We start from the raw sequence: 14,185 nt of genomic DNA on the forward strand, positions 1-14,185 counted from the left end.
AATATGTCATATTTGTACAATATTAGGTGTCTGCATGTGTTTTTTTTTTTCAATTATTATTGAGATCAACTTAATATCTTAATATCTAAAACAAACAATATCTCAATAATAATTTATCTTAATGAAAAAATTAAACGAATAATATTAAGTTGATAAACTTGTTAAACGTTACACATCATGCTATCATAACTTCTTTTTCTTAATTAATAATTTACTTTAAGATCTTTAATTCTAGTGAATAATAAACTTAATACAGTACCTTATATTAAATGAATATTAACACAGTCTCAAAATCTGATTAATCTCTTATTTTGAAATTATTTTAATTTTGACATAAGATATACCTCTATATTTTGATATATGATATTTTTGAGTCGCTGTAATTAAAGGCTCAAAGTCCTATATGACCAAAGTTTATAAAATTCCTCACATCAGAGCGACAGCTTACCTCGGACAAAATAAATGTTGTCACGAAATGTAAATGATTGAATGATAGAAATGGATCAAGTTTCTATGCAATCTGATCTCCACCATCAGCGGTTTTTATCTCAACTGCTTTTGGTGACTACTATAACATTCCCGGGCCCACATCGGCATGTGTCCCTTTAAATCATTCTGTCATTCATTCATTATATAAGTGTAAGGACCATGCTCATACATTTCAAATTCACAATCCGTTACTCTCAATTCTGTTGCCCATTCCCTAGTTTAGCAACAAAAGTTGTAAATTTGCCACTCCTTCCTCTCAAAAAGGGTTTGCTTTCGGTGTCTCTTACCTTGAAAATGTCTGCTGCTGTGTCTTCCACAACTTCTCGTTTTGTGGAAGAGCTCAAAAACAAACCAACCGACAACGACAACAGCAGCAACGTTGTTGGTGGCGAACCAGAGCAGCCCCCGTACAGTGATAGTGCCAACTCTGATGTTGCAGAAGAGACTGAGCCAGAGGAAGATGATGATGATTCCAAGTTGGAATCTGACAGAGAACTGGATATTGGTCCCCAAATCACCCTCAAGGAACAGCTTGAGAAAGATAAAGTGAGAGCTTCTTTTCCCTTTTGTTTTTGAATGTTTCTTCACACCCTTTGGTTTTGCAGCTGTCTTTTTGATGAAAGATTTTTCTTTTGTGTTCAAAGGATGACGAGAGTTTGAGAAAATGGAAGGAGCAACTTCTGGGCAGTGTTGATATGTCTTTCGTTGGAGGTGGTGCTTCGTTTTTCTCTTTAACCCTTCAAGTTCTCTCTCTCTTTCAAATTCTTCTAGACCAATTCCATCTTTATTATTTCACCAATATAACCCTTACAGTGATTAATGTTTGGTTGGAATGCAGCAACTAAAGACCCTGATGTGAAGATTTTGAGCCTCACTATTACAAGCCCAGACAGGCCTGATCTCGTCCTGCCAATTCCATTTACAAATGATCCTAAGAAAAGCCTCTTCATCCTCAAGGAAGGAAGCAAGTGCGCCATGAAATTCACCTTCTCTGTCTCCAACAACATCGTTTCTGGTCTCAAATACACGAATGTTATTTGGAAAACTGGCGTTAGAGGTCTGAGACAGTGCTTCTGGTGTTTAACTTATTTTCTTGGGGTGGAATTGAATAATGTTGACAGTATTTTTCATTTCTTGTAACAGTGGCCAGCAGAAAAAAGATGTTGGGAACTTTTAGTCCCCAGAAGGAACCGTATACGTATGCATTGGAAGAAGAAAGCACCCCTTGCGGCATGTTCGTCAGGGGAACCTATGCAGCAAGAACCAAGGTAACACATTCGACCAAACTCAGAAGGTTGATTATATTTATTTTTCAATCTTTGAGTGGAATACTACTGTATAACAAATAGTATGAACTCACTGACTAAATTTTCTTGCTTCAGTTTGTAGATGACGATCAAAAATGCTACTTGGACGTCAATTACTACTTCGAAATTCAGAAGAATTGGATAAAACCTGAATGAGATTTGACCTTCAGCAACTTGGAAAATTATCTTTCCTTTGGCCTTTTGTGTGTCTCTTTGGAACATATTGGAATCCAACTTGTTTTAGTTGTTAATCAAATGCAGTTGGCACAATTGTAAACGTGCGTGCCGAATGCTTATGTTATCACTTCCATCCTTTTCCTTTTTCTAATGCCAAGATGTGACAAATAAAATCACTCTTAATTTTTACTGTTAAAGTTGCACTCATTGACTTAAGATTCCCCAATAGAGTTAATTTATTGGAATGTGAATGAAGGTTGAAGAGATAAACAAAAGAAAATTGAATTACTATCTCTTATAAATCTACATGATAAGACGATTTATAAATGATTGCAAATTTCTCTTTAGGCTTAAAAATTACATTTTTCAAGAGTATTCTCAACTACTGCTGCATGTGCTTTCTTATGCAAATGGCCTAAAGGTCCGTAAGTTCTATTGGGGGGCCAAAAGCTTTTCTCATCATATGAATGCCCACATACATGTCTCAAGCACTTACTTTACTAAAAAAGGAAAAATAAAGGAAAAAGCAGAACTACTGCTGAAACTAAAAATGGGCCCCTAACCCGCCGATGATGATGGACCAAAATTTGAATGCGTGAACACTTTCCTTTATACCATTTTGTGAGTGATTGGAGATTGAACTAATTTTATGATCTCATACCAATTATGATTTATGTAATCAATAATTGCTTATAGCATAGGCTTTGTTAACTTGTTACTGTTAGTTTGTTGTGTTGGCTGAGTTGTTCTTTCAATTGTCATCAAACATCCTACTTCTGTTTGTGTTGAATCAAATCGATGCCAACTCATTTTGAATCAGTGCGTAATGATGGTGGTTACGAGTTAAAGAAATTCAGAATGCTATATTGCTAGCTATGATTGCACACATGGGGTGGGTCACGGGAAACCATTTCCTTGCAGTTTTAACATGTTCTCACACTGCTCATTACTATGCTCACTAAATTCCTCAGTATCATGCTTTTCCAGAAAAATTAATGTATCAAATCATCTAAGTGTTGGATAGGATGTATCTGTATTATAATTACAAGAACATTCTATTCTGATGTTGATTACAGTTAAATGCATAATTTGACCATTATGAACAGTAAGTTTAAGGCTAGTTATCTTATATTTTCTGACAAATCATGAACACTTTTAACTGTAACAAAAGAAAGCTGTAAAATTATATGCATACATTCAGAAGTAAGTAATTCAAAGGCATCTTCATTATATTTTTGTTTCTTTGAAAAAGCAAGAATGTAGATAGCTTTTAGCTTAATTTAAAATGCATACAATGTTATTATACCAACACTTTTAAGTAGCTTTTTCCAAAATATGCAGATGCTACTCTGTAGTGTGCAGTGTGCTATCATTACATGCATGCCCTGTAGTTGATGATTCCTTCAGCAGAAAAGAATTATGTGGAACTGGAATGTTGTTAATTCACTGATAATCTTTTTGTGATTGTTGTGATAATGTGTTGTCGGGTATGGAATAATTTGAGCAAAGGTGAAGGACATTATTTAACCTTACTTTCTTTCAAAGTAAAGTTGCTCAGTAATTACTGACATTAATCATTGCATGAATCACAAGCACAAGCCATGCAGGAATGGCACTTGAATAGTTTTCAACATTACTTAACTAACAAGTTAAAACACTGGTTTAGGGTTCAAGCATATATAAAAAAGTACACATTAACTAACGAAATTGTAAAATTTTTAAGGAAATTTCGGTTAGATCACATAAACATCAAATAAAACACAGACTTAAAATATTTCTAACTTTTCATATTAAGGAATAAAAAGTATTCAGTTACTGAAAACAATGAACATGTATACTAAACGTTATTCAAATTAATAATGATAACCAAATACTAAACAATTAAATTAATTGGTCAGTGAACTTACATCTAAACAAATTGAATTGAATTAAATAAGCTTTATTTTCTATTTTAAATAAATGAAGCAGTTTGACTCAGCAATAGTCTATATATTGAGTAGAATCGATTGTTTTATGGTTAGTAAAAAAACTTACATAATTGTTTGAGTTTGACTACAAAGCAAACCAAAGATCATAGGAAGTTGGTTTGACATAAATTGCACGGCGCAACCCAACAACATAATGAAGTCAATTATGGGTTCGTTCTAGTTGACCTAAACAAATTAAAATGAAAGTTTTCTTCCGTATATTCGTGCACGTTCGATTTGGTTTTGTCCACGTAAAAACAGAACCACCATTTCATGTTGCAATAAACTGGACCATGAAATTCTATGATGGGCCATCATCATGATATACCTCTGGATTCATTTGCAACGAATTGGAGTAGTTGGGGTTCCCTTACTTTTGTTTTTTTCCTTCAAATTTTTCACAAGTTGGTAGAACGTCGATTAAATTGTAAATTAAGACCCCAAACCAAGCCAATGCATATAGCCACATTTTAATTTTGTATTGGCCAAAGTTAAACACCTCTCATTTTTGTATACTGCACTGTACAAAGTGATTAGAAAGCATATGCCTATGTACATGTGAGCTGTATAAGTTCACAAAAAAATTAAGCAACAAATGAATCTACCGATGTTTCTCTACTCTCTACGCATATCCATAAAAGAGAACTAACTTGGAATGAATAACTAGTAGTCTAACAGTGCAAACTTGACCTGCAATCCAATCTTACCACCCTCAGTCACAAGCTTAGCAGCTGTTACCAACCAATGTCCAGGAGCATCATGTGGACCCCTCAGAACCTCGGTTGTATCCACGTATTTAAGCAGTTTTCCAGAACGAACAGGCACAGGTGGACCATCTGGATAAACACCAGAGTCAAGTGAAGTGGGAGCCTGCTTCTGAGGAGAAGTAGTCACAGTTTGCTGTGTGAATGAAAATTTCGTGCTTAAATTTGTGAGGAAAGATGATTTTCTTGAAGCCTCAGGTGCACCACCCCAATCTGACTTCCTGATACTGCAATTGGCTATGTGGGTATATTGGAGGCGCAAGTGAAGCACATTTTTTGGCCAATTCCCTTTGCTAATGAGCTGTGCACCGGTCACAATGTAAACACCCCCACCCCCACCTGATTCTTGCAACCAGTTAGGGTCATGTTTAACCACTGCTGTGCAAACGTTTGCAAATCCCTTCCACCTTATTGGTTCCAGAAAGGTGTCACAGTATTCATTATCATCAGATCCTCGCCACAAAGATGGGCCTGAAGAGTGGATCATTGTCTTTGGGAGGCTTGAAAGATGGTGTACATGTATTGCAAGTCTATTACATTTTCTTCCTTCTAAGTACAAACGGAGGCCTACCACAGGCTTTTCTTCACTCACTACCTGATATTGTTTCGCATAGAATAAAATGTCATGATTAACAAACAATCAATGAACACATAATTGATGTCAATTATAAGCACAACTTTGCTCAAATAGGAGGAAGGGTTAGGCTAAGAGAAGCACCTGTGTAGAACTGACATGAAGCTTGGGAGACATGAAACCAAATTGCAGGGAAGGGGAAGTACTCTTTTTCCTTTGATGCCTCAGAGGTAGCTCATAAAACATGGGTGCCCATTGCCTTGGAATTTGAAACTCCAAAAAGCATTGTAAATCTTCGGGAAGGGGCTTATCTGTAAAGCGCAAATGAATCACTAAGTGTCGTGTTTCTTAAAGGTAAGAAAATCCTAGATGACTATGTGCAAGAAATTATGGCTTTGAAACTCATGTACTTTTGTAAAGGGTGCCAAGGATAATGTTAAGTCCAAAACAGTTAAACTGTGTTAGTGGTTATCTTCCTAACGGTTAATCATTGAAACAGTATAAAGTGGATACGTATAAAAGTAGTACATCATAGAATTATCAGTCAATCGGAGAAGAAGAACGTACAGCGTAAATACAAATTGATTGCATGAGTAAGATAGCCACTTCCAGGAATTCCTGTGAGAAGTGAGGAAATAGGCACAAACTTGAAGAGGATAGCTTCAGGATTAGAAGCCACTGTCTGGAGCCAATTTGAGTGACCATGCTTGAACACATCTCCTCCTCTTTTTGAACAGATGATAGTGAGGCCCTGTTCCAACATAAAATTAAGACATTAACAACTTCCAAATTTTAATTCTTATTCATTTTAAATTTCAAATGGCAAATATTTCTCTTTACGTGACTTACATCCTTGCTTGAAGTTTCTGAAATGCTGGTGAACTGCGTTGTGTTTGATTGCATCACTTGATTGAAGACCTCAGGAACCTAACGAATAAGAGAGACTGCATCAACAGATAAGTAACAAATTTGTAAAAACTATAGAAAATAAAGTGCCATATATCATTACTTTTTGTTTGGCTTCTGCGGAGGTGTTAGTCTGTTGAGAAGGGCTTCTTAAATCTTGAAACAAAAAATCTCCTAGGTTCTCTAAATTTCTTCTTAGATCACCAGATGAAACCTTTGAAGAATGCTTTTGTTTGACACATATTACATCTTGACCTCCAACAGCCATACCTGTTATTATGTGTGTTCCATATGTTTGAATGAACCTGCCTTAACAAAATTGATTAGCAACATTACTTAATAACCATGAGACTTTTGTTTTATCTTTCTATGGTGAATTGTTGTTGTGGCTTTGTGCTTACCTGGTTAATGAAGCTGGGTCCCACTGAGCTGGAACAGACTTTTTCACTTCCTCTTGCAGTGTGAGGTGTGAAGCAGTAAGGTGCAGATAGAACAGGGAAATGAAATAACCATCAAAAGCAAGATACTTGACGTTATGAGCATCACGATACCAATCACCAGTCAGATCAAAAAGAGCATTAAAATAGCCAGAAGGAATTTTTCCCTGTATTGCCGACTTTTGATTTAGAAGCTCAGACATCTGCTAGTAAAAGAAGAGTAAGGTAACAATGCTTAAATTCCTTATCCAAAAAAACTGTAACAAATTGAATCAATTAATTCAAAGTGATATCTTACAGACTCAAGCAAGTTTTTTTCCTACTGTATGATAGTTGCGCCTATAAAGGAAAATAAAAGAACTTTATCTTCTAACAAACTTTAGTCCTATGTCGAACAACTAAAAAGGAAGAAATAGTTTCATTGTTATTATTATAACTAAATAGGAGCTAAGTCATTCTCAAAATACCGGTCCCAAAATATCATCCTTACAAATAGACGTATAAGTCAAATTGAACTATTATTTAAATGAGCTAAGTTTACAATTAAAAGTTATACAGCTCATAAATATTATATATATATATATATATATATATATATATATATATATATCATAAATAGTTTATTGAAATGTTAATTTTCTTATTTTAAAACTCGAGTTTTATTAGTTAACGTTGAATTGTATTGATGTAAAACACTAGTTTTTTCTGCAAAAGAATATTCTCTGATAAAAAAAATGCGTATTTTTATTAATTGATTAGTGTTAAAAAATCAATTAAATTATAAAAAAAGATGAACAATTTAAACTCGAGCTTTAAGTCTTTAATTCAGCTGAAATGAATAAAACGTTAAACTCGAGCTTTAAGTCTTTAATTCAGCTGAAATGAATAAAACGAGTTAAGTTTAAATCATCAAATTTTTCACCAAACAAGATGAATCTAAACTTCAAGAGTTTCACTTGTTTGGACTTACGCATTCTTACAGTTTTCTATATGTATACAAAATACAAGATATTAATAACAGGATTTTAATTTTAAACTAAAACTACTCCATTATAATAATATAAAGTTTAAAAAGGCTAAATTCCACTTTCATCTCTAGATATACTCAAATTACAATAACTTTTTTTTTTTAAAGATCGGATTCTGCATGTTGCAATTTACTTCATTTTAACATAAACTATTGAAGTTTTTTTTGCTATGATTATATAAAAAAAGTTCCGTAATTAAGAATTCAAAATGAATTGAAAATTTCACATTAATTATATATATATATATATATATATATATATATATATATATATATATATATATAAACTTATAAATTTATTTTTTAAAATTTAATATTTTAATCTCTTACATGAATTTGTTCGGAATACTAATTTATAGTGTATTAATATCTTTCTTAAAAAAATCCTAACCATAAGATTTAAAAAAAAAAAAAAAAGTCCTTGATTTTGAGCTCCACCATACTATTGATTTTATACATTCTATTTTTATTTGTATGACAATTATCATAATTTTTTTCTAATAATCTTAATGTTTTGTTTTGTTTGAATTGACTTTCCTACTCTAATTTTTCAATAATTGCATTCTCTAAATAACAAGCATCCTCTAACATATAACACAAATGACTAACTATTTATTATTTAATGTTCATTTGTTCTTATTTAATTTTTAAAAGTGACAGAAAGATGTCTCTTTTTACTATAATAACTTGTTATTAAATTTAAATATATATATATATATATATATATATATATATATATATATATATATATATATATATATATATTCTGGATTGTTGAATAGTCTACAAGGATATACTCTAGCAACTGGTCAATTAGTTCATTATTTTCTAATAAGTAACATTTTTAAAACTCCACAGAACAAAAATACACTAAACATGTTTGTGAAAAAGTCACATGTGCATCGTCACTGGCACAGTTTTTGAAACATGACATACATACGAATTCAACCAGATAAGTTTTGCAGAATTTCACAAATAGATTGAAATTCACGCAGTGTACTAGAACATACCATTCAGGTAAGAAAAAAGTCCCAAACCATAAACTAAACTCGTATGCGACATAAAATTCAAATCTTGTTTGCATTTCAGAATTTGTAAACAGAACATTCAAAAGCTTTTTTTATTGTATGAAGAAGTCACGACGGAGCGTGCATCAATCTCTAAATATATGTTCGTAGCATATTCTCATTAAGAAATCACTGCCATAGATTACTAGCATCTGCCACATCTCACAAACAATTTCTCCACTCTAGCAATTTCACAAACAATTTCTCTACTCAGCAATTTCACAAACAATTTCTCTACTCAGCAATTTCACAAACAATTTCTCTACTCAGCAATTTCATATTCTTATACACCAGACGAGACTTGTGAGTTAAACTCTCCTTCTAACAAAATACTACCTTCTAATTCATAAGAAAATCATGAAAATCGATTATATATTATGGATGGACACTATATACTTCAATTGATTTCAACAAACATAATTGAAAATGTGAACAAGAATTATGGAGAGAACCTGATTGAATTGAAGAACATCAGATGTGAAACGAAGGCGATCCCCCTTGTCACAGCGAATATCCTCGGAAACATCGGGAATGGTAGCAGCAGTACCAGGAACAGTAATGTCCCTCCTTTTCTCTTCATCAACAACCACCAATCTTCTACTTCCTTTTCCCTTGGCAAACTTCAAACGGAAATCACATGTCAAATCAAACCCTTTTCCCAGACACTCTATCTGATTCGGAAACACACTCTCCATGCTCATCAAACATGCACTCCTTAATTCTCAGCAAGATATCATATAATATCAAGAATAAGGCTTATCATAGGCAGGTACAAGTACCCAATGACCTGGGTCATCCTTCCCCTACGTGACTGCTATACGGCAGCGGCGGTTTGACCTTGAACCTACAACACATTAAAATAACAACCAAACTCAATTAATATTTCAAAATTAACATATCTAATTATAAAAAAGCATTATAATTTATGTTTTAATCTAATCATATAAGATCTCACAACAATACCAGAAATTGGCAAAATGCGTGTGTTGTTAGAATCAAACAATCCTTCTATTTTTGCCAAACACGGTTAACCAATATATTTTTTATTTATTAAACATAATGTTGAATTATGACATACTTAATTAGTAACTTATTTTTTAATCATGGTCAAAGATTCATTATCTTTAAAAAGTATCATTACAATAACAAAGTACGTTATTGATTTTTTTTTAATCAATGATACTGGATATATGCAGAATTAATTCATAATATTAATTAATTAGATATTCATTTATAATTTTTAACATAGTTATTATATAATTAATAATTTTCATGTAAGTTAAAGGCCGTTATTTATATAATCTTCAATAGATAACAATATCCACAGCTCTTTCCTTTCTAAAATAAAGAGAAATTGGTTTAAAGTTTTGAGTCTCCTAACTTTAATCAGAATTAAATCCTTATCGATTATGTTTATTAAGTTTTTTCATTTTCTTAGATAATTATTGTTGTTTTCAGAACCTCTTGTATGAGATATCATTATTAACATCGATTACTACATTTAAAACATCATTCATTTTAAAATTTAAAATTCTATTACAATTTTATCTTTAAAAAATAACTTAATAGTTAATAAGAAAAATATATATTTAAATTGTCCTTAACTATAATACTATAATAGTTATTGTTGTTAAAATATATTAAAATAGTGTGTCTATTATAGTAGAAAAAGCAGAGATACTTCAGCTCCTTTTACAGAATGAATAATTTAGTAAAATAGAATTTGAATATTGTGTGGAACACTTTCAAAGATTTAGCATTTTCAAACAAAATAAAAGCATACTAACAGATGCCTTTGAATTTTAGTTTTATTAATAGTCTTTGAAAATCAAAACTGTGCGATTAAAAAAAAGGTTTATTAAATGCATTGACCAAGTAAAAGCAGATAATATTTAAATAGAATTATTAATCCATATAATATAAAGTAAATATAAGTATTTTTTATTAAAAGTTAAAAAAGTCCTTGGTTTTGGTAATTAAAGAAACAATTAATTGGAAAGTGAGAACGGAATAAAAGAAGAGGAAGAGTCAACGTTAACTTAGTCGTTGGTCTTCGGTCTTGAATCAGCCATGCTTTGAGCACGAGATCATCTTTCTCCCTTCTTCCATTACGTCATATTCATCAATTTACGATAACATTACATTCTAACACAAATAATATCAAGATTATATATTAATTATTAAGTTCAAATTGTAATAAAATTTATTACATTCTAACACAGATAATACGATGACTATGTACTAATAGTTAAGTTTAAATTCTAATCAAATTTATTAGAGATAAAATAAGTTTATACTAGATAAAAAATTGTGAATTTCAATTTATAAACTAGTTTTTTTATTTAAATTAAGTTAAATTTTAAATTTATTTTTAAAAATTATATCAAAATATATATTAACCAAATTTGTTATTTTTTGATAACGTTACTATCAAAATTATTATTAATCAAAATCATTATTAATGTTTAAACTTCGACATTTATATATCATAAAGTGATAATGTGTTGTAAATTTTGTATCAATTAGAAATAAAGTGAATTTATAATATGCAAATTAGATTAAACTTCATTTTATAAATTGATTATTTTATAATTAAGTTAGACTTAAAATCGTTTTAAAAATTCTCTTCAATAATATTTATATTTGATAGTTTAATTCTTAAATTGATATATTTTATTTGAGAATTTCAATTATCATGTAATTTTTATTTTATTTTAGAAACTATCGTTTAAGAGAAAATAGTGAAACACCACCATACAAATTTCTTTTCAATTCTTTTTTCTTATTTAAAAATAGAGAAAGTTAGTCTCTATTTTCTTTTTAAATCAGTGATTTTAGTTAAACAATCAAAAAATTAAAACACTATAGCAGTTAATGTATTAATATTGACTATTGTATTGCATTGCAGAATTAAGTAAATCATATTAAGAAATTTCTTTTTTGTCTTTTAAGATACTTATAATTGACTTCAACATATCGTTTATAGGTGGAAAAATAAAACATAATGGTCAAAAGAAAACTGTTGACAATGATATTTTCACTATTAATATGTTAGATTAGAAAGTTGAACTAAAATTACTAATTTTAAAATATTAAAAATTAAAAAGGAAAATGAGAAAAAAATAAAAATAAAAATAGTGTTTCTGTGTTTCATAGATAACGATCTTTGTAAAGAAAATTAGTAATTAATTAATCCTGCTTATGATGCTTAATTCATATCTATTATTTTATGAGTGTGTTTCAGTGAAAGTATGAAAAAGAAATTGTTTATCATATGAATCTCTGTTCCTAACTTTCACCACACGAAACTCTCTTTTGAAGAAAAAAAAAACTTATTAAAGTAGCTTGAGCTAATATTGACTAGACTGAAATTAGGTTAACTACTTTATTGGTAATTTCTTGTCTTCTTGAATGACTCAGTTCACATAAACAAATAAAGTAAAGAATAGAAAAATTAGAGAATGTACCTCAAGTAATTTACGTACTGTTTTTTTAATCCGTCATTTAAAATTATAAATACTATTAAAAATTAATTATTTTTCTTATGTTTATATGTTTATATATATATATATATATATATATATATATATATATATATATATATATATATATTAAATTGAAATGTAAAATAAGTAATACTACATAGCAGCTTCGTATGTAGTTTGGTGACATGATCAGCAAAAGCGAGTCATGTACTCTTGAGCTTTGAATTTTGACTTATACTTGGATTCGCTAAGAAATTGATGATACTTAATTTGATGATGAAAGTTTTTTTTTTTTTTATAAATAAGTAAATTTGAACTTTTTCGTTGAAGTAGATTTTCAAGTAAGAAAAGTTCTTTTGAATATCTATTGAAGTTGGAATTAGTTTTAGGTGCTTGTTTAGTTATAAGGTTGTACATGTATAAATTTTGAATTAATATAAAATTTTGGTTAAGGTTTTAATTGTCTCTTTAATTGAAGTATAATCTCTATTTAATTGTGAAATTTGAACACTTCCGAAATATTTTTGCAAGTTTGATATGTGGTGATTTTAAGTTAGTTGAAGTGGAACATTTGATTTGATTTATAGAGTTTTTTTTGTAATATTTATAATTGTTTAGGTTTATGAAGATGATGGTTGATTATTGTAATAGTGGAGATTGATGAATATTTGGATTTCATTAAATACTCGAAACTTAGTATGATGGTTTTTAATTTGGATGATCCTTGATTTTGTTTAAGAAAATGTTTTTTTAACAATTTTTTTTGACAATGTTTTTATAACTGTCTATGATAGTTTGTGATTGGTTCGTTTCAAATATACGGATCAATAAAATAGTGACACATAATCTATTGTAAAAAATTATTAAAAAATTGTTAATATATCATAATCATTTTATTTATACGTGAAATTCTGTATAATTAGAGTTAGTATGATTAATTTGATTATGGTGATATAATTGAAAGTAATGTTTTAGGTAGTTGATGTTGACTATTTTGTATAATTCATTGGAGTATTTTAAATTGTTATAAAATATAAAAGAATGTAAGTTTTAAAGAACAATATGTTTTGTATAAATGTGTGAAGTGATTAGAGAGTATTGAAGAATGACATGATTAGAGTATCTTTTGACTGCTCACTTTTTTATTCATTATTTGGTGTTGTTTTATAGTGTTTTTAGCTTTTTCTCATTGGCTTATTTGGTCTTAAAGACTTATCTCGGAAACAGAAAATTAAAGTAATTTTTTAGTGATTATAAAGAAACGAAAAATAGATTGTATATATATATAGTCATTGCTGGTCACCTTGCAATCAAACTCTCATGGGTCACTCAAACGTATGACTTTAGTTTTTCCATAAGCATCATAGCAATTAGAACTTTCCTGGATTTTTTTTTTCTTTTCAAAGCTCTATGATAATTAATATTAATTCAGGTTAATTATTGACTTGGTCCAAATATTGGATCAAACCATTTTGGACTAATAGTTTCATATATTTTTATTATAATAAGTTAATAAGTAACATTTCTATGGTATTCATAGATATTTTTTTATCATAAATCCTAAATAATGTTATCTACATAAATATTATAAACAATATGTCATTTAAAAAAATATTTAAAATTGTGTTATTTTAAACAAAAATTTCAAAACAATGTCAAATGAAAAAACAACCAAACTATTGTTTTGGTTTGAAGAAATATAAACACAACAAAATGGATAAACTTAGTTAAATTCCGGTTGAAAAGCTATGTGGAATTATCTCAGTGGAAAAACACGTAGCTTTTTTGTAAGTACAGCTGCACTAGGAAAATGAGGAAACTAATTTGCGAGAGAGAAAAAGTAGAATAAAAGCAATAAAGAATAAATAACTAATTTAAATACATTTGGAGTAATTCGTCATTTTGTTCACTTGAGAAATGTTAAGTAATAATTTTTTGTTCGTGTTTTTATTATCGATGGGATCTTTGATAAATCATAATTTTTG

At 29.7% G+C, this 14,185-nt stretch overlaps 2 protein-coding genes across 2 annotated transcripts; one reads left to right on the forward strand and one right to left on the reverse strand.

The window, feature by feature from the left end:
* The first annotated feature begins 633 nt into the window (after positions 1-633).
* LOC124841668 (rho GDP-dissociation inhibitor 1-like) lies at positions 634-2,170 on the forward strand. The gene is made up of 5 exons (XM_047317981.2): positions 634-1,035; positions 1,134-1,200; positions 1,328-1,546; positions 1,633-1,757; positions 1,872-2,170. Exons 1-5 carry the CDS (start codon positions 649-651, stop codon positions 1,950-1,952), a joined length of 879 nt encoding a protein of 292 aa, XP_047173937.2. The 5' UTR covers positions 634-648; the 3' UTR covers positions 1,953-2,170.
* Positions 2,171-4,408: 2,238 nt separating this feature from the next.
* LOC124841670 (MACPF domain-containing protein At1g14780-like) lies at positions 4,409-9,588 on the reverse strand. The gene is made up of 7 exons (XM_088115274.1): positions 9,168-9,588; positions 6,586-6,824; positions 6,288-6,489; positions 6,128-6,205; positions 5,846-6,029; positions 5,423-5,589; positions 4,409-5,299 (listed from the first exon to the last, which is right to left on the reverse strand). The coding sequence occupies exons 1-7, from the start codon at positions 9,414-9,416 to the stop codon at positions 4,604-4,606; spliced, it is 1,815 nt and encodes a 604-aa protein (XP_087971400.1). The 5' UTR covers positions 9,417-9,588; the 3' UTR covers positions 4,409-4,603.
* Between the last annotated feature and the right edge of the window lie 4,597 nt (positions 9,589-14,185).

This window comes from Vigna umbellata, chromosome 5 (assembly GCF_029865625.1).
Source record: "Vigna umbellata cultivar VRB3 chromosome 5, Vumbellata_1.0, whole genome shotgun sequence".
Taxonomy (NCBI): domain Eukaryota; kingdom Viridiplantae; phylum Streptophyta; class Magnoliopsida; order Fabales; family Fabaceae; genus Vigna; species Vigna umbellata.